The sequence below is a fragment of the Alexandromys fortis genome, unplaced genomic scaffold (assembly GCF_014885135.2).
Source record: "Alexandromys fortis isolate MF-2015 unplaced genomic scaffold, M_Fortis_MF-2015_v1.1 scaffold_9, whole genome shotgun sequence".
NCBI lineage: Eukaryota > Metazoa > Chordata > Mammalia > Rodentia > Cricetidae > Alexandromys > Alexandromys fortis.
The window spans coordinates 13808614-13828198 of record NW_026067892.1 but is presented as its reverse complement, the minus strand read 5'-3'; the positions used below and the strand labels follow the sequence as shown (position 1 = coordinate 13828198).

At 46.7% G+C, this 19585-nt stretch overlaps 2 protein-coding genes across 3 annotated transcripts in view; one reads left to right on the top strand and one right to left on the bottom strand.

The window, feature by feature from the left end:
* The first annotated feature begins 213 nt into the window (after positions 1-213).
* The window catches only part of Rtkn2 (rhotekin 2), a 64055-nt gene continuing 44683 nt past the window's right edge, over positions 214-19585 (top strand). For both annotated transcript variants that reach the window (XM_050139475.1, XM_050139465.1), the window contains exons 1-4: positions 214-414; positions 5384-5580; positions 14926-14984; positions 19206-19259. In XM_050139475.1, coding sequence (XP_049995432.1) covers positions 376-414; positions 5384-5580; positions 14926-14984; positions 19206-19259 — 349 coding nt within the window. In that variant the 5' untranslated portion in view covers positions 214-375. The remainder of the gene's footprint in view (positions 415-5383; positions 5581-14925; positions 14985-19205; positions 19260-19585) is intronic.
* Positions 2966-19585, bottom strand: part of Cdk1 (cyclin dependent kinase 1) — a 1182536-nt gene continuing 1165916 nt past the window's right edge. Inside the window, exon 9 of the transcript XR_007591216.1 lies at positions 2966-2977. The gene's annotated coding sequence lies outside the window, so the exon portion shown is untranslated. The remainder of the gene's footprint in view (positions 2978-19585) is intronic.

Below are 19585 nucleotides of genomic sequence, written 5' to 3'. Positions count from 1 at the left end.
AAACTTACCTCAGACCTACAGGGAAAGCCTCCACAGGAACCTCACCCCGCCCCCCTGCGCGCCTGTCCAGCCCACCCAAGCACGCACTCTTCCTTCAAGCCCCGCCCATCCAGGCCGGCACGCAGTTCAGACCCCGCCCACCACACTCCTAGGCCCCGCCCGCGCTTAAAGCCGGTTGTTGCCGAGGGGTCTGTTCAGAGCCCTTGGGTCTCCTTCGTGTTCTGGCGGCCCTGGCCTCAGCGCCCCTAGTGCGCTTGCGCGGCGTCGTGGGCTGGGTTTCCCCCTCAGCCCGGACTTGGTACGGCCGGGCGGTTGGTGCGCTCGGCTGCTGCAGCTCGGGGCGCGCTTTTCAAATTGTCCCCGACTTGCACGGAGATGGAGGGGCGGCTGCTGAGGAGCCTCCCTGCACAGCAGGTGAGCGAGGTCGGGAGACTGGCAAGCTGCAGCCTGGTGAGAGCTCGGGAGCCGAGCGTGCACCGTGGGTTTGCACGCCTGTAGGCTGCACCCAAGGAGGAGACAGGCCGGGGCTGGAGAAGGACACTGGGGCCTTTCTCACCTGCCGGTCCTCCCGAGGCTTGCAAAGCCGAGGTGATAGCCCGAGAACGGGTGCTCGGGTTGCTATTAGCGCCCCCGCGTCCCGCACAGCTGTGCATATAATGCTCGCAAGGCTCTCCTCTCACAGGTGTGGGCGTGCGTCAAATGGGGGGGGCGGCGGGATGGATGCTCAAATGGCACTCTCTTAGCTTTACAGGAAGATAGAAGTTTAAACGTGGATTCTTGCACAAATACTAGGGAAAGGGGAAGACACTGAGTTGCAAACAAATTCAGAGTTTTTTTTTTTTTAGCCATGTAAAATGTGTTCAAATCTTTTTTACTTAGTGTAGCCGAGAATATTTTTTATTGTTTTTATTGAACTATGTTTTTCTCCGTTCCCCTCCCTTCCTACCCCCTTACTTTGTACCCTCTCCCTTGATCCCCATGCTCCCAATTTACTCAGGAGATCTTGTCTTTTTCTACTTCCCATGTAGATTAGATCCATGTATGTTTCTCTTAGGGTCCTCTTTGTTTAGATTCACAGGGATTGTAAGTTGTAGGCTGGTTTTTCTTTGCTTTATGTCTAAAAGCCACTTACAAATGAGTGCATATTATATTTGTCTTTCTGGGTCTGGGTTATATCACTCAATATGATATTTTCTAGATACACCCATTTGCCCACAAATTTCAAGATGTCATTCTTTTCTGCTGTGTAGTGCTTTATTGTGTACCACGTTTTCTTTACCCATTCTTCAGTCAAGGGGCATTTAGGTTGTTTCCAGGTTCTGGCTATGACAAACAATGCTGCTGTGAACATAGTTGAGCACATGTCCTTGTGGCACGATTGAGCATCCTTTGGGTATATACCCAAAAGTGGTATTGTTGTGCCTCGAAGTAGGTGGTTTTCTAATTTTCCGAGAAATTGCCATACTGATGTCCAAAGGGGCTGTACCAGCTTGCACTCCCACCAGGAGTGTTCCCTTTACCCCACATCCTCTCCAGCATAATTTTCTTTACCGCCCCCTTGGTCTCTTTGCCAGCAGGGCATAGTTACAGGGTAGGAGGTAGGCAGTGATTTCAGTCAGAATTACTTATGGATTGTTTCTCCCTTTTTACCAAGCGCTCCATCCCTGCTTTCAAACAATAAGGCCTATGTCTGTCTCTTTGCTGTTCTGGCTCTTAAAGCCTTTTCAGATGTCTCTCTTCTGTGATCCTGATCACCTGCTTTATAATTTTTCTGTGGTGTTAGAGATCAAGTTCAGGGCCCCGGGCCTTCTAGAGAGGCAGCACACGGCTGCTCTAGCTCTGATTTCTGTGTGCACATGTGTGTCAAGTTAATGCTTGTCTGGGCACATACACGTGGAGGCCAGAGTCAGCATTGGCGCGTTCCTTTATGGCGCGCCACTGGTTTATGTTTGTTGTTGTTTTTTTATTTTTTTTATTGTTTGTTTTTGAGACAAGTTTTCACCATGTAGGCCCTGATTGGCCTGAAACTCTTATGTAGAGGAGGCTCAGCTCGCCTGAAATCACAGATCTGCTTGCCTCTGCCACATCTGGGTGGAGATGAAAGGTGTGTGCCACTATGCCTGGTGCGCTTGCTCCCCCCTCTCTCTCCCCCTCTTTCTCCCTCCCTCTCTCTTCCTCTCTCTCTCTCTCTCTCTCTCTCTCTCTCTCTCTCTCTCTCTCTCTCTCTCTCTCTCTCTCTCTCTGTGTGTGTGTGTGTGTGTGTGTGTGAGAGAGAGAGAGCAGGAATATTTATTGAACCTAGAAGTTTCCATTTTCTGCTAGACTGACTGCCAGTAAGCCTGGGATCTATGTCTTCCCCTCCCCATCCCTGGGCTTGCAGGAGCACAGCTTTCTGTGGGTGAACTCAGGTCCCCATGCTTGCACAGTGAGCCATCTCCCTCTTTCCCCAATTCTACTTTCATGCATCTTAAAGATTTATTTTTTATGTGTGTGTGTGTGTGTATGCACATGTGTGTGGGGGTACCTGGGAGGCCAGGAGACCTGGGAGGTCTGGATCCCCTGGAGCTGGAGTCATAGGTGGTTGTGAGCTGCACGTTGTGGACTCTGGGAATTGGAGCTCATAGCCTCTGAACTGCAAGCAGGCAGGCATCCTAACCGCTGAGCCATCTTTCCAGCCCTCATCTTCTACTTTTTAAAGGGTCCAACTATTTCGTGTTTTTGCTTTGCTCTGTCCATTCCTTCTTAGCGGCTAACTTTAACTACTTATCGTATCAGGACAGTGATGTGTCTGTCTGTCTGACCTGATTCCATGCAGGCTCTTATTCAGAAAACGGAACCCAGAGGAAGAGGAGGACTAACTCATTCTTCTTGGACCTGCTTCCCCGCACTCCAGCAGGGTGCACACAGAGCATCCTTTCTCATTGGCCGCAGTCATCCTTTACTCTGCCTGGGCCCAGACAGTGATAGGTGATGGTTTTAGTTCTTCGGTCCTCTTGGAGGACAGTCAGCATCTCTGTTTGCTCAGTGGATGGCCCTCCTTCCACAGTCTGTCTTCCCACTGGGTTGCCCCAGACGTCAGTGTCTCCCCAGCGGTACCACGTGCACCTATTCAGTAGAGGCTGATCTTTGGTGCTGTAAACCATGACTTGTTGATCAGAGGTTTCCTTGTAGACTGTGTGTGTGCTAACAAGTTGTATGGGAAACACAGACTTGCTGCCGTCGGGGACGCTGTTAACTGAGAGTGTTCAAAGCCGACGTGTGCATGCACTGAGCGGCGAGTCCACCCTGTGTGCCATTCCTCTTCTGTCTGATGGAGGAGCCCTGGGAAAGAAGATAGGGTCCTCGTCTATAGGGTATTTCCACTGGAGTGGATCAAAGGCCACATGGTAAAATTGTTCATTTCGCTGACTACACTCTTAGTTTCTCATCTCGGCCACTGTGGTTGGGAAGTAGCCACAGCCAGGATGAGCTGGTATGATTCAGTACTTTATTTACAAAAACGGGCACCATCCGGGCCCTAGTTGGCTAACTACTGCTGTAAAGGATGAGATTCCAGTCATAACTGTCCCAGGTGCCTCATTTCCTTAGTCAACATTAGCTTAATCCCATCTATAAGCTGTCGTTTGGACCTTACAGTTCTTATCTCTTTTTTTCCCAAGCCTCTGTAATTATTTGAGTCTTTTTCAACTGTTGAGGACAGAGCAGCGAAAGGCTCTCCTCCTAGATCAGGCAGAGGCGGCCAGGGAGTCCAGGCTAGTAAGTAGTGGGGCTGTGGCCCCCTGCTGGTTCCTTGGGGTTGTTGCAATTTTTATGATGGCTGAACTTGAGGGTCCCACAATAGTTGTCCATCTGAGCCACTAAAGCACTAACTAGGTCAGCGGTTCTCAACCTTCCTGATGCTGCAACCTTTTAATACAGTCCCTCATGTGGTGACCCCCAGCCATGAAATTAAAATTATTTCATTGCTACTTCATAACTGATTTTGCTACTGTTAAGAATCCTAATGTAAATCTAATGCAGGATATCTGTTATGTGACCCCTCCCCCCCGAAGGGGGTCACAACTCACGGGTTGAGAACCATGGGTCGGGTGCTTTAATACGGCTCTTTCTCTGTGCCTCAGTTGGTCCTCAGATGTAGCCAGCTTTCAGGACCTCTGTCAGCTCCGTCAGCTCTCTCGTTGCTGTGTTTAACAGGCAAACCTGAGTTTTGAGGCGCCAACTAGCATTTATTTACATTTGCACTGTGGCATAAAGCGGGTTCTGGCTGCTGCCGCTAACCTCCCGTGTTCCATCTGTCTTCACGTGGTATCCTCATGTGTCTGCCATCATAGGGCCTTCTCTCTTCAGAAGACCAGCCCTGTGTGCGTGTCCTCTTGTCATGTTTCTGTATGTCTGTGATGTGCCCTCTCATGGGATGTGTTACTCTTTTGGCTTTTTGAGGGACTCATCACCCAGCTCCCAAATAAATCACACACGGAGGTTTATTGCTTATGAATGCCCAGCCTTTGTTTGGCTTGTTTCTTGCCAGCTTTTTTTTTTTTTTTAACTTAAATTATCCTGACTAGCTTTTACCTCTGGGCTTTTATCTTTTCTCTATTTCTGTATACCTTTCTTTCTATCTTACTCCATAACTGGCTGGGTGCCTGGCCCCTGACGTCCTGTTTCTATTTATACTCTGCCAGCCCCGCCTATCCTTGCTCCTGCCTCATTATTGGTCATTCATCTCTATATTAGGACCATCAGGTGTTTTAGGCACAGTGACACAGCTTCACAGAGTTAAACAAATGCAGCATAAACAAAAGTCACACACCTGAAAATAATATTCCTCAACAGCCTCTGTTTCTGTGTCTTTACGTGGCCTCTGTGTCTGTATGTGGCTTCTATGTGTCTGTATGTGGATTCTGTGTCTGTCTTTATGTGGCTTTTGTGTGTCTGTGTCTTCCTAGCCTTCTCCCTAAATCTGTATCTTTACATGACCTTATTAAGATTTGAGACCCATTCTAATCTAGTGTGACATTATATTAATTAATAACATGTGCAAAATTTTGTGTCCAAATAACAGCGTATTTTAGGGTTCTGGGTAGACAAGAATGTTGAGAACTCTATTATGCTAATGGTGCTAATAGTAGCTTTGTTTTTCTCAGCTTTGTTTCTGTTTTGTTTAGCCAGTATGTTGGAAAGAATTCCTTATAATGAAAGAAATTTAAGAATTTGGCAAATAACTTTTTAAAGTCGCTGTATTTTTATAGTGTGACAAGTCAAAACTCTTGTTTTATTCTCGGAATGGTACGAAAATAAATGAACGTCTAGTACACTCCCCATTGCCTGTCTTAAATGCAGCTCTAGACGGTCACTACCTCATACAAACGATTCTCTATTTTAGTACTGCAGCATCCGAGAGAAAATAGACCTAGAAATCCGCATGCGAGAAGGAATATGGAAGCTGCTCTCCCTGAGTACAAAAAAAGACCAGGTTTTACGTGCAGTGAAGAACCTCATGGTGTGCCATGCTCGGATAGAGGCGTACACGGCGGAGCTCCGGAAGTTAGAAGAACAGATTGCAAGTCAGACTGGAAGATGGTGAGTGCTGAAGTATACCTACACTTTACTGTAGTTTGGTATTTGAACAGCAGACACGGTGTCATTTAAGTGGACGTAAAAAAATGTCAGATCACCAAGCCTTCTAAAGGCAAGCGTGGAAGTGCCAGCCGGCATAAGGGTTGTGTGAACGGGAGAGCCTCAAGCGCGTTCACTGAACAGCCACTTCCGTGGAGCGGTTCCTTGTTCAGTGTGGGAAAGTGAAGAACGGTTTAAGAAAGGCAGAGATGGGGCTGGAGAGATGGCTCAGAGGTTAAGAGCACTGGCTGCTCTTCCAGAGGTCCTGAGTTCAATTCCCAGCAACCACGTGGTGGCTCACAACCATCTGTAATGGGGTCTGGTGCCCTCTTATGGCATGTGGGCATATGTTGTATACATAATAAATAAATAAATCTTTAAAAAAAAAAGGCAGAGATGGAGAGAGTGAAATCCATAGAAAATTGTCTTTAAGAAACTAATTGCTGTGCTAGAGAGGTGGCTTTAGTGGCTGCTCACAGCCATCGGTCACTCGAGTGCTAGGGGATGCTGTGCCCTCTTCTGGCTTCCTTCGGGCTCCTGGCATATCTGTGGTGCACATACATCTGCGCATGCAAAACACCCATGCCTGAAAATAAAAATAACTCTTTTTTCAAAAATTAATTGCTTAGAAACACTCAAAGACTAGCAGCAACTTAGATAAATTGAATGGGCCCACAGATTACAAGCGCGCAAGTGGAAGGAACCCCAAACAGATGAGCACAGCCCTTCCTATGCTAAGCAAGTTCCGGGGAAGGGAGTAGCATCCTCAGAAGTGTTGCCAATTAGTTCCCAGCAGGGCTTGCTGGTTAGTTTCTGGTCCTGAGGTCTCTGTCACTCCACATGGCCCTCGTGGAACAGTTGGTGCATTTGTCTCCTATCCCACAGACAATGCCAGGTCTTTCCTGGACCTTGGGTGAACTCCCTGTTAGTAGAGGCTTGATTTCAGGGTCTCTCAGTAAGAATCCATCGCAAACGTGTTCCCTTTAGATACCATGTCTCTTCCTTAGTTTAGTCTCTGAGGGAGAGAAAATAGCTTTAAAAATGTATATACATATACCATTTTAATGAGAAGGACGCTGGTCTAACTCTTCTAAAATCTTGCAATAAAACGTCAAAAATTATTACATTGTTACTCTAGAGCAGTGGTTCCCAACTTTCCCAATGCTGTGACCCTTTAATACAGTTCCTCATGTTGTGCTGACCTCTGACTTCATAACTGTCATTTTGCTACTGATAGAAATTGTAAAGTTAAATATCTGCATTTTCTGCTGGTTTGGGGAGAATAACCCGCAGGTTGAGAACTACTGCTCTAGGTTAAAGCAGAATCGAATCTGAGGGCCGTGGTGTGTCTGAGGAACATCTAATGTGAACTGGATATTGTGGACTGAAGGAAAAACAGTCCTACCACATGAGGAGGAAGGAACAAAGCCGCTCCCTGAAAAGAAATAGCAAATGCAAGCTTAGAGTGAAGGATGAGCTGCAGAGGACACAGAAGGGATGCACTTGGTTGATCTGTGTAGGATTTACCGGCAGACGACCCAGACACTAGGTCAGGTTTGGGATTGGCCCCCAAGCCCTGGGCTGCCTGTCTTCACTGAGATCTGGAAACCAGGACTCTTAGCCTGTCCAGGGTGCATAGTGCTCCCAGAGCTAGGCCAGGGACCGGAGGACTTCAAAGGCTCCGTATGCCCTGCACCCCATCCCCCCCACCTGCACCCCACTTCCACCTGAAACCAGCCTTCTTCCTACCTCTCAAAGCTGTCAAGTAATTGCAAGATTTAACGTGTATCTTTTTTAAAAAGTTCCTCTTACTGTTTTAAGCAAAAAGAATCTGCCATGTAATAGTGTTTGGGGAGATTGCATGGAAGCAGAGGATTGAGTTAAGTAACAGAAATAACCACATTTTAAGACAAATAGTTAAGACAGGGAGGCACAGACACAGCGGTGATCTAGTATCTAATAATGAAATAGCTTTTGTGTGTGCTTCCTAAAGTCGGGACCTTAGTGCGTAATGACCTGCTGTGTAGACCAGACTAGCCTTGAGCATCCCGTCTGCCTCTGCCTCCCTCGTGCAGAGATATGGTGTGCCCCCATACCTGGCAGGAAATGACTTTTTTTAAGGTTTACTTAATTTTTAATTCTGTGTAGGTGGTGTATATACATGAGTACAGGTGCTCTTGATGCTAGAAAACAGTACCAGGTCATCCCCTGGAGCTGGAATTACAGGCTGTTGTGAGGCACCCAGCGGTGGGTGCTGGGAACCAGACTCAGACCCTCTGCACGAACTGCACATGCTCTGAACTGAGCAGTGTCCCCAGCCCCTGGAATGACTGGAGTGAATGAGTTCCTCTGGAGCTTACCACTGGGTCTTCACTTCCCATGTTCTCATGGTCTGTATCGTAAACCGCCACCGAGGGCTGGTGCAAACGACCAAGTTGCCGCACTTTGTTAAAGCTTTTAACACTTGCACTGTGAGCACCGACTTAACTTCCGTCTACCCGAGTGGTGTTTGGAAGAACTGAGAGCAGAAAGTCGTCGCTCTGCAGTTTGGGAGGAGGAAACCACTTGCCCGGTCCCCCTCCTGAGTTTACAGTGAAAACTAGGGTTCACGGGGACAGCAGTTAGCAGCGTGTGGCTTCCCCTTGTTTTCTTTCGTGTTCCGAGGCTCTCACTGCCTCCTGCTGCTCACAGGGCCCCCGGTTTGCCTGCTTCCGCCTTTTGAAAAACCACTTCTTCGTCTTGAACTCTTTCGCAGATAAACGCCCGTTCATTTCGTGGCACGCACGTTTGCTCCTCCGCTGCCTTCTCTCCGTGTACGTGTGAACACAGTGTTCTGTTGAAGCATTTGGAAAGGGGTTTGCAAGTGGGGCATGCACACCTCAGCAGTCTGGCATGCGTCTGTCTTTAAGAACCTTCTTCCGCATAGTCAGAATATGATTGTATGCACGGGGTTAGTAGTTTTCTATGGTCACGTTTATCCAGTGGCTCAAGATCGCCTCATAGTCGATCGTTTTTGTTTGTCTGGGTTTTCTTTTTCCCACTAAAATTTAATTTAGTTCCACGCAGTGCACTTGGTTACATCCCTTTGGTTTCTATTAATTCCCCCTTTTCTAAAATTTCCCCTTCGTTAATGCTTTGAGGAGTCTAGACACTAATACTTATAAATACCCTACGTTCTGCACTTGTCTGGTCGTTTCCTTAAGTGGTCCTGGAGCCTTCTCCATCTCTTCTTTACTATAGCTGGAAGTTGACTGTGGGGTCCTCTGGGATTGAACCTATGGCCTTGCACTTGGTAGGCAAACTCTCTATCACTGTGGGATTGATCCTATGACCTTGCACTTGGTAAGCAAACTCTCTATCACTGTGGGATTGATCCTATGGCCTTGCACTTGGTAAGCAAGATCTCTACTACTAAGCCCCCTACTCGGCTCTTATTCTCTTTATTTTGCGGTAGGGTCTCACTGGGTTGCCCAGCTGGACCTTGAACAGGGGATCCTGCCTCAGCCTTCCCAGCAGCTAGATTATAGGCCTGTGCCTGAAGGCCTCACGCAACCTCTTTCAAATGGAGCTGACGTAGGCTTCTTGTCTCCTTTTTCTCTCTCTGCCTTTTGTAAGTGACGTCTGAGCGCTGGGACTGGGTGAGTATATTATCCCGCAAGCTTCCATGTCAGTGGCTTAACCATCCATCTCTACTCCTCGCTTAAATCGCTTATTGCAGAGAGGTTTGCAAACAGGGATTGTTTGATGCTTTCCCTTCAGTCCCCATTGGCTAAAATTCTTCCATCAGGACCTTCTGGGTTTGCCCGTTTTTACTAACCACCTGAGTCCATTTTTGCTGTCCTTGCCATCATGGGTGTGGTCATCTACTGTTGGCTCACATGGCCACGCCCTGAAAAAAAACTGATTCTTTTCCCCTCAGAAGCATCATTTGCCGGCAGGGCAGCTCCTGAGCTCGGGCAGGTCTCACAAGCCCACCCACTCTGTGCTGGAAAGTCGACTGGCTTTGTCTTATGCAAGCATTGTGCAGGCAACCACGGCTACCAGCTACCATGAGGTCACGAGTGCAGGGTCCTGTCTTGCCCAGAGGACACTGTTTGGCTTTGGTCCTGCCTGACCCTAGTGGTCTTTTCCTCCCTCCGTTTCTGGGTGATCCCTGAGTCTTGAGAGAGGGGTTGTGATATATATCCCATGGTTGAGCACAATGCAAACACTTAATCTCTGCACTTTAACTTGTGATTACTACATTCACCACCACCATCCACTGCAAAAAGAAACTTCTCTCAGATACTATGTCCATTTAGCAAAGTAGTAGTAGTAGTAGGTTCACAACCAGGGCCCTGAGTTCCTGAACAATGGATTCTTGGCCAGATATACGGTCCCAGGCATGACTCTCCTCTTGCAGAGCAGACATTAAATCCAGTAGAAAGCAGTCGGTTACCCCCATAGGATCCATCCCCATAACATCCATGCCCCTGTGGCACCCATGGGTATAGCTTCCTACGCTAGTCATAATTGTAGCTCACAAGTTCACAGCTGGTTAAGATCGTTCATAGCCCCACCCCTCAGCAGCTTGTAGAGCTAGCCGGTGGTTAGGAAGATGCTTGGTCAGGAACAAATTGACTCATCCATGCCTGATGTTTCTAGAAATAGGATCTTACTGTCAGGTTCTGGTGGGTGACCAAGAGCAGTGGCGATACCCTGTATCGTTGGGGGTTTTCAGGCTTCCTTTTTTCTGCTTTAAGCAATTCTTTTTGTTTATTATTTGTGTCAAGATACTAAGTCGGTCCTGTTTTCCCTTTGCTCTCTCTGTTATTTTTGTGTGTTTCCATGTGTGCTAATGAGTGTGCAGCTGGAAGCCAGAGGTCAATCCCAGCTGTTGTTCCTTGGGCATTCTCCACCTTGGTTTTTTGAGACAGGGTCTCTCTCTCTCATTGACCTGGGGCTTTCCTGTTAGGCCAGAATGGGCTAGGCAGTGAGCCCTAGAGACCTACTGCGTCCACCTCCCCAGTGCTGGGGTTACAAGCTCAGGCCCTCACGCGTGTTCGAGTGCTCTACCAACTTCTCTCAGCCCTCTCCACTGCATTTTGAATTGTGTTATTTCTACTTTGGTAAACTGGATAATATTTATATATCAAGATGGCCATCTGCACCTGAGCTCTGGACTTCAGTCGTCTCGTCTGTTACACAGCATAACATGCATTGCCTTTCATTGTGCTGGCCAATGACCTCGACCATTGTGCTGGCCAGTGCTGTCACGGGCTAGCAAATGCCACACCTGAGTGGCTTTTCTGTCTCCTCTTCACATTCTTGCATAAATCAAGTGTTTTCCCTTAGAGTTGCTACTTAAAAGGGCAGCTTCCCTGATTACAAACTTTCGGGCTGTAATTTCTTCCCTTGAGTCTTGAAAATCTTCCATGTCTTGGTATTTTTTTTTTTTACTAATATTTAATTATTTTTCTTTTGTAAACAGCTTGGCCTTTTTTTGCCTGGAGACTGAAAGTAGTGTTTATTTGTTTTTTCTTTTTGTTTTGTTTTTTAACATTGAAGCTGAATGTGTGTAAGGTGGACTCTTGGGCTTAGGTAGGGACACACACAATTCTTTTATTTACTGAAAATTTTCATTTCCGGAAATAAACTGCTAATTTTATCTTATTTTTTTTTCTTTAGAACTCTTTCCACTTACAGACACGTTGGACCCCGGCCGTGTCTCCTGTGCCATCCTTGCGATCTCGTAGCACTCAATTAATTTTTTTTTTTCTTTTTTTGGTTCTTTCTCTTGCCAGCTAAATCCAGAATTTGCTTTCCAACGCTGATCCCAGAACCGGCCTTACTCCTTCCGGTTCTGTTCTTCATCCTTCTCACCGTGCATCTGCCTCTGCTTTATTCCATCTGAATGTTTGGCATTTGGATTCTCGCAGCCTCACCCACCTCCTCTGCCGCATGTGCGATGACTTATTTAACTGCATGTAATTCACGCTGGAGTATTGCATTCGCGTTTTTTTTTTCCCTCTTTTGTGAAGATGTGGTTGCTAGGATATTATCAGCTGACTCTTGACTTTGCAGTGGCTGCATATGGATGCGAGGGTCTCTTTTTGGCGATTGTTATTGTTGTCCTTCATGATTTAGTGACGTTTCCCTGCGCCAAGACCCTGGTGGTCTAAGTGGGATGCTGCTAAAAGGGCTTCCGTGGTTTCTTACTCAGTGGCGATTTGTTTTTGGAATAGTGGACCATACCTTTAATAATGCTGCTTTGGGGACATTGGTTGGTTTTCTGGTTCTTGGACATGACGATTTTTTTCTTGGGGTTCTTAAGGTTAACTGCATTCTTTCTATTTCTATGCCAAACTTGTACTTCATGCCTCTCTCCTCCCATATACATATTGGTTTTCCGAGCCAGGGCTTCCCTGTGTAGCCTTGACTGTCCTGGAACTCACAGAGATCCACCTGCCTCTGCCTCCCCAGTGTTGGGATTGAAGGTGTGCACCACCGCCCATCTATCTCCTCCACAGTATTAAGAATGGTTGAAGCTGAGTACATTTCAGCCCCCCAGGGTCTAGTATCGGTATTCTACAAGCTTTCTCAAGCCTTCTATGCACATTCTCTTTCCTTCCAGGCTAGTGTAACTTCAGCTAATGGTTACCCAGCTGTGTGTGGGACGAGGTCTCCAGGAGCTGGCTTTCATGTCTTCCAAAGACGGTGGCATTTGTGGCAGCCCATTTTCTGGTTGTGCTGCTGGTGGGCGTTACAGGAGACCCTGTTTTCTTTCTTGTTGACATGAAGACTCTAGTGGGCTGTGTAGAGAGTCTCAGATGACTGTCACAGGAACTGTCAGTTAGACTCTGATCCGTGAGCAAATGACTCAGTGTGTCTTCTCCCTGAGCCTCGGCTCAACCCTGGAGCCCAAACATCTGTATTCACAAAGCAGGCACCCGGGTTTGTGCGACACTTTAAAGAATTCCACAGACACATGAGGGTTGTCAGTTGGTTCAGCAGCTGCAGAAGCTGACTAGATACGGCCCTTCTCTCTCTGTGGGTGCAGTCTCAGCCACTCAGCCACTCCCTGAGGGAAGTGGTGCTGAAGCCCAAAGCTTGACTCCAGGTCTACTCCCGGGATGCCCATGCTTCCAGCCCTTCTCAGCAGCAGGCCCAGATGCCCAGGGCCTGGTGGGGCACTGTGCTGGGTGAGGTACTCATCCCACAGCCCCCTCGTCCACGCTCACGGAGCTCACATTTTAACACTGTCCTCCCTCAGCCTCCGTCCCCCACCCCGGCCATCCCATCTCTTCTCGACTTAAAAATCTGAAATGCTTTATTTGGCATTGTAAGAAAAAATAATAATAATGCTAATTAGAGTCATTTATAGGATTTAATTATGTGTGTCATTCAACATAATTGTGAGTTTTTAATAGTGCCGAAATAACCCTGTGAGCTGGCTGTGATTGCCAGTCTTCACACTCCAGTCTCTGACTTTATTGCTTACGTACTGTAAGTTAAAAGAAGAAAAAGCCTAGATGGTAAGAAAAAAAAAAATCAGCGCTTGTAGTAGTTCTGTAATGAAACATGTATTTAAAGACTCTGCTGAAATTATTTCTTAAATTTTACACAGCTTGGGGGTCTATGGAAAGAAACTGATTGTATCACACTTGGGGTATAATCTAGGGCATCATGAATCTATCACCATCATCATACATTGTAGTTTTAGGCTTTAAATTCTGCGCTGTGTATTTCTGGGTGTTTTCGTTTTTATTTGCATAAAAGGTGGAGGTTTTTATAAAATGCTTTCAAATACCACTTAGGATCCTGTAACTGTTTCATTAAGAAAATGTAAAATATTGTTGTCATTATGTTATTGTTACAAAGCACCAATTTTGGCACAAGAAATGGTGTTTAAAGCCCCCGTATGTAACAACATAAAAACAGGCCGAGCTGTGTTTACCCAGCATTTTCTTACTGATTTTTGAGCGACAGAATGGCAGATTGGCGCCCTCTGTTGCTCAATTTCTGGATCTACACTATAAAAAAAAGTTGAGTTTGTCTTTTATGGGTTTATCTCTTAAATTAGCATTTAGGGGTTGGGAAGTGACTCAATAGTAGAGCACTGGTCCCTAAGTTTGGTCCTCGGCTCTGAAAAACAAATTAACGTGTGCAGGTTTAACCAAGATAGCCCAAGATAGCGCTGTGACCTGGTTTGCCTGGAGGAGGTGCACTGTTTGTACCTGTGCCCTTTGCTCAGGTTGACTCTTAACTGCAGCTTTCAGAGTTGGTGTGACCGTGGCAGCTTTTCAGGAATACATATCTTTAACTAAATCAAACAGCCTTACTTAGCAGTTTCATGATTAATCTGGATGAGTTGCACCCAAAGTAACATTTTTGAGAGTATTTAAACTGAAAATGACTGAGGCTTCAGAAAATCGATGTTTGAGTTTTCTCCTTTTTTAAAGACAGATTTAATTCTGCAAAATTTTATGGTTAATTGGACTTATATTATAGCTTGAGAATATTTTTATATCATAATGTGGCAAGCATCTGTTCTTTCTTTGCATCACGTGGGTTCCGGGGATCAACCTCAGGCCCCAGGTTTACCTGCAAACGCCTTTATCCACTGAGCCATCTCGCCCTCCCTTGCTTTGTGTGTGAGACAGGGTCTTCATAGGTAGCACAGGCTGGCCTGGAATGCGCCCTCTTCAGCTTGAATGGTGTCTCATTTTGTTTTGAGTGATAGGAAGTCCTGACTTTGGGAGAGAAGTTGTCTTACATCTCAGAATGTCCTTGAAAGAGGTTTTCTGTTTCCCTCTCTGCTTTCTGTTCTCTCATACTAATCTGCTGTGTGCTTGTTGTTTGGAACTTACGAGAAATGAGATATTATGTGAGATATTATACCACCTGCCCATAAATTATAGCCAAAGGTGAGATGGGGCTTTCTTATCTTCAGGGATAGCAGCCCACGGCTTGACTTGGGCAACACCTGACTCCTTCAGGCCAGTGCAGCCAACAGACTCGAAATGTAGGCTTTGTGATTGCAGTCCCAGGGACAGGAACAATACTGTCCAATATGTTGAGTTGGTCAGCAAAGCCACCATCAGAGTGTCACCAAGTACGCATTATTAGTAAGTTGACCGGTTTATATAAACTCCCTGAAAGCTAGCTAGCTGTCGACTAAACATCTTTTGAGGCAGATACTCCACATTAGTTATCAGTATTCATAGGTGTATACTTATTTTAAAGTTCAGCTGTTTGCGAAAGACTTGAAATCGTCGCTTCTTTTTAAGAAAGACCTTCGTTGGTACTGATGTGTGTTTCTCTTGACAGCGATGTGGACTGTGAGAGCAAAGAACGAAGACCCTGCAGAGGGAGGCTCGCCCTCTCAGGTAGGCTGTGGGCGCTCGCGGTGCTGCTGGATGTGCCCGTAGAGCGGCTGGCGTTGCCGGCCTCGTGCATTCAGTATTTCCAGTCTCTCCGTTCCATTGTTCATACCTCCATCAGAATATTTATTCTAAATATTTAATCGTTACTCTCTGAAGTCACGTGGAACATCGCAGTGTGGGGAAACTACGCTGTACGTTACAGACATGGTGCAGGTTTGCCCTCTGTTCATGTTGTGGAATGTGCAGAAGGCGCGTTGAGTGACCTGCTTGCTGTAGGTGCCCAAGCTGGGCTGCAAACCCACAAGCTCTCTCTCTCCCCGCCTTTTCTGTTTAAGGATGCTCTAAGATGCAGGTTTCATGGGGCTTGGGCCCGTGTTTGTTTATCACATTATGTCAAAGCCACTGTCTCTGGGCTTGGCTCCTGTGATTGCTCAGTGAATGCTGGGGAGAGGACTGACCACTTTTCAGCTTGTAAAAACCAAACTGCCCCAGCCCCGCCAAGTTTTCCATTCTGCCCCAGTTCTTTCTCTGGCTCTGTCTTCCATTACACAAGTCACGTGCTTTAGGCAGATTTTTTTTTTTCCTTCCTTTGTCAACACACGCCTTGGTTGAGACACCTAATTGGGTTGTGAAACTGTGGTATTTTCTCCAGGATCTGTTTGCTCATCTCTAAACCCTCCCACTATTACTGAGGCTGGAACCACGGTTCCTGTCCGCAGCGTTGGGAGGCGCCTTGCCACTAGATGGCACTTAGGCTGTGTAGTCTCAGTTTCTCCAAAATGGCAGGGCCATCTGAGACAATGGTGTAGAGATGCTACAGGATTAGCGTGGCAGGCTGGCCGGTATCTCGTCAGCGCACCCTAAAAAAGCAGGGTGTCCTGCGCTGGCCTCCAGGAATGGCTGGCTTGTTCCGTTGGCCTAAGGCAGAGTGCCCAGCCGCTATACCACCGGGCTTGCCGCTTAAGGGACCGTTCTCCACCTCCGTCTCTCACAGTCATGGCTGGACCCAAGTTACCGTGCTGGGAGAACAGATATTTTATTTAGGAACTTATTGGAGAAATTGCCCTCAGCTGAGCAAAAAGCGCTCCAGAGAATTAGATGAGCCACACCAAAGCCTGTCGCCTGTTCTGTGGCTGCTTGCGTTCATGCTTGGTCTCCAGTGTGCGGCCGACACGAGGCCCGCGACATTGCCTGTGTCCTTTTGCTGCCAAACATGGGACACCTTCTGTTTAAATACAGTCTCACACGCGTAGATTAACTATTGTAGATCTTTAGAGGAAAATTTTTCCACCGTCATTTAAATATTGTTCTCCCTCCCTTGCTTCTAGTAAGGCTCTACTCTGTAGGCAAATGAGGTAAGTGGCCTGTCGTGTGAGTTCTGTGGTTGCTGTCATCTGCTGTCTTTTTGCGAGCGCTTGTTTACCTCATTTAGAAGGGATCCTTAAAAAAATGGTGTACATGTGGAGGAGGGGTCTTTTCATGATCTTAGATACCTTTGTACAAAACCCAAGGTCATCTTCCCCCAAACATGGTCTTTCTTCCCAAGACATTTTTTTAATATTTATTTATTTATTATGTATAGAATATTCTTTCTGCGTGTATGCCTGAAGGCCAGAAGAGGGCACCAGACCTCATTTCAGATGGTTGTGAACCACCATGTGGTTGCTGGGAATTGAACTCAGAACCTTTGGAAGAACAGGCAATGCTCTTAACCGCTGAGCCATCTCTCCAGCCCCCCCCCCCAAGACATTTTTAAATGAAATTAAGCAAATGAAACCCAGAGGATGGGATGCATGTGCCGTTACCATGGTCTTGGCTCGCTGGACACTGGCAGCCAAGTGTCAGAATGTTTCTAAGACTGCGCTATAAACAAGACAGACCTTGAGTTTCTTGTACCTGCTTCCCCTGGCCAGAGCTTCATAACTATGAAAGTAGCGGGTTCGCCCGCATGCATGCTTTGTACAGCAAGCAGTGGCATTGTGGCAATTGCCCTGTGTTTTCGCCAGCTCCCCACTCAGCGACTAAGTGCAGCGGTTTCACTTTTTCATTTTCATATGTGCGTGGATGCATGTTGCATGTATGTAGACGTGTGCAAATGCATGCATGTATATGTAAGGTCCTGAGGTGGGAGTCATCCTCAGTCATTCTTCCACTTTTAATTTATTTCGAGGCAGAGTCTGTCAGTCAAACTCACAGGTCCCTGGCAGTGACAATCTCTAGAGCCAACTTTCTTTGGGAACCCCTCCCCCCAAGGCTGGAATTACAGGTGGCTGCCACAGCCATCCTGCATGCAAAGGGCTCTGGGGATCCAAACTGTGGTTGTGCACCAAGTGCCCAACCACTGAGCCGTCACCCCAGTCCCTAGTTTTCTCTTAACCAAACTACAGCCTGGGACCTGATACTTCCGGTTCGCTAGCCTGTGTAGGCAGTCTCAGTTTGCCGTAAACTGTCAGGAAAAGCAAAGGTGGAGTACAATACGCTAGAACCCAGGTGGGGGTTGTTTCTGTCGGTCAAAGCTGGACCCTCTGCTATCTGAGGAATCCATGGCCAACTGGGAAACGGATGGGAAATTCTCGCTCTCCCTGGGTTTGTATGGAGCTGGGATGAGGTGTGGGAAGGAGCAGGACCTTCCCCGGTTGTGGGGAAGCACCTGAGGAAGCGTGGTCAGGGTCCCTCCATGACAGTGGGAATAGTTAAGCCGCCCCACCACAGCCAAGGCAGCTGCGGTGAGAAACCATTGGCCATCGTGGAAGGGAAGGAGGCAGCCATTGTGGTCAAGCCAAGAAGCGAGGCCTGACAGGCCATCGCCGAGTTAGAGTTATGAGACAAAGACATTCCTATTAAAATCAAGAACAAAACAACAATGTCTATTATGTCAACATAATTTAACACTGGTCTGGAATTGTAACTAAAATAATGACTGAAAAATTAAGCTATTGAAAATGAATAGGCAGATTGGAGACTTTTCGAGGCTAATGGATGGCAGATGGATGTGACCTAAGGGGAGGCACTGAGACACTTGAATTAAAGCATTCAATAAAATGTGACTGGATTTAGGATAAATAAATAAAAAGTGGTAGTTTTTCTTAAAACCAGCAATAACGTGCTACAGAATATAATGAAAAAAAAAAGTGTAATTTACAACAAGGCAGCAACTACCCTCAAGCATTAAATATACAAGAATAACTGTAATTAAAATGTAAGGGTGGGAGCTGCAGGCACGGCTAGCTCAGTGGGAGGTTCTGCTGAGCCTCTGGACCCGAGCTCCAGCCCTCAAACCAAAAGCCAAGGTTAGAGAAAATGTTAAAAGTAAATATACTATGTGAAGATAAAATATCGAAGACGTTATTATTTCCCTAAGCCAATGAGAGGACTCAACAGATAAAGGTGCTTGCCGCCAACCCTGATGATCTGAGTTCAACTCCTGGGGCCCACATGACAGGAGAGAACCAAATTTTATAAGTTGTCTCTGACCTACACACACACACACACACACACACACACACACACACACACACACATACACACACACGGTGGGGGCCATGTAAAAATTCTTGAGCTCCTAAGTTAATTGAGAGGGATTTTGATCAAATGATAAAGGACCAGTGACAATCGGATGCCTCCGAAAGACAGCAATTCCAGCACGTTTGGCACTGGGATCTATAATTGCTGATTAATGATTTGGTTCCATCCGTGAAGTGTTTGGACCAGAGACAGACGTGGACTCACAATGGCACAGCTGCTGAGGGAGGCATCATAAAGCCGGGGAGCAGGGAGGAAAAGGCATAGATGTGTGGGGCTAAAATCATAAATTAAAAGAATGAATTTTCATTTCAAATACCCCTGAATTTTACGTATATTTAGTAACTTCTAAAATTATCACCTATGGAGCTAGAGAGGTGGCTAGGAGTGTGTATTACTCTTGCAGAGGACCTGAGTTGGGGCCCAGCACCCACATGAGGGCTCACTACCACCTGCAACCTCAGATCTCGTGCCCTCTTCTGCCCTTCGTGGGCATCAGACACGACACGCAAGTGATGCAGACGGAGCACCTGTATACATACAAGAACAAAATATTTCATAAACCAGCTGCGAACAACTAGAAAATGTGTATATTTCATCTTTGATAGGCACTGTTTATTATGGAATTCAGAGGTTCACATCACGGTGAAATAAAAATTAACAAAATAATTGTCTTTTTTTTTTTTCCTGCCGCCTTTGCAGATATCCGAATCCCACTCATGTGGAAAGACTCCGATCACTTCAGTAATAAAGAATGTACGTATGGTTTCCATTCGTAGTCGGAAGTGTTTCCTTTAGCGCGCAGGATCCCAGTTTGTGATTTCTGAGGACAGACTCCTTCGGCACTGAAAGATGGCGCTGCTGTTTGGCAGGAAGCACGGTGCTGGTGAAGGGTTGTTTTCCGATTGGGGGTCTGCGTGCCAGTTCCCTGATTCAGAATAGATGGCACATACCATGTACACTTTTCCCTCGTTGATGGGAACCTGAGTGATGAGCTCAAGGTGGAGAGGTGGGGGAGGAAGGTAGATGCCCCCCCACACACACACACTAAACGGCTGTCTCGAGTGAGGGCTCGGCTTTGC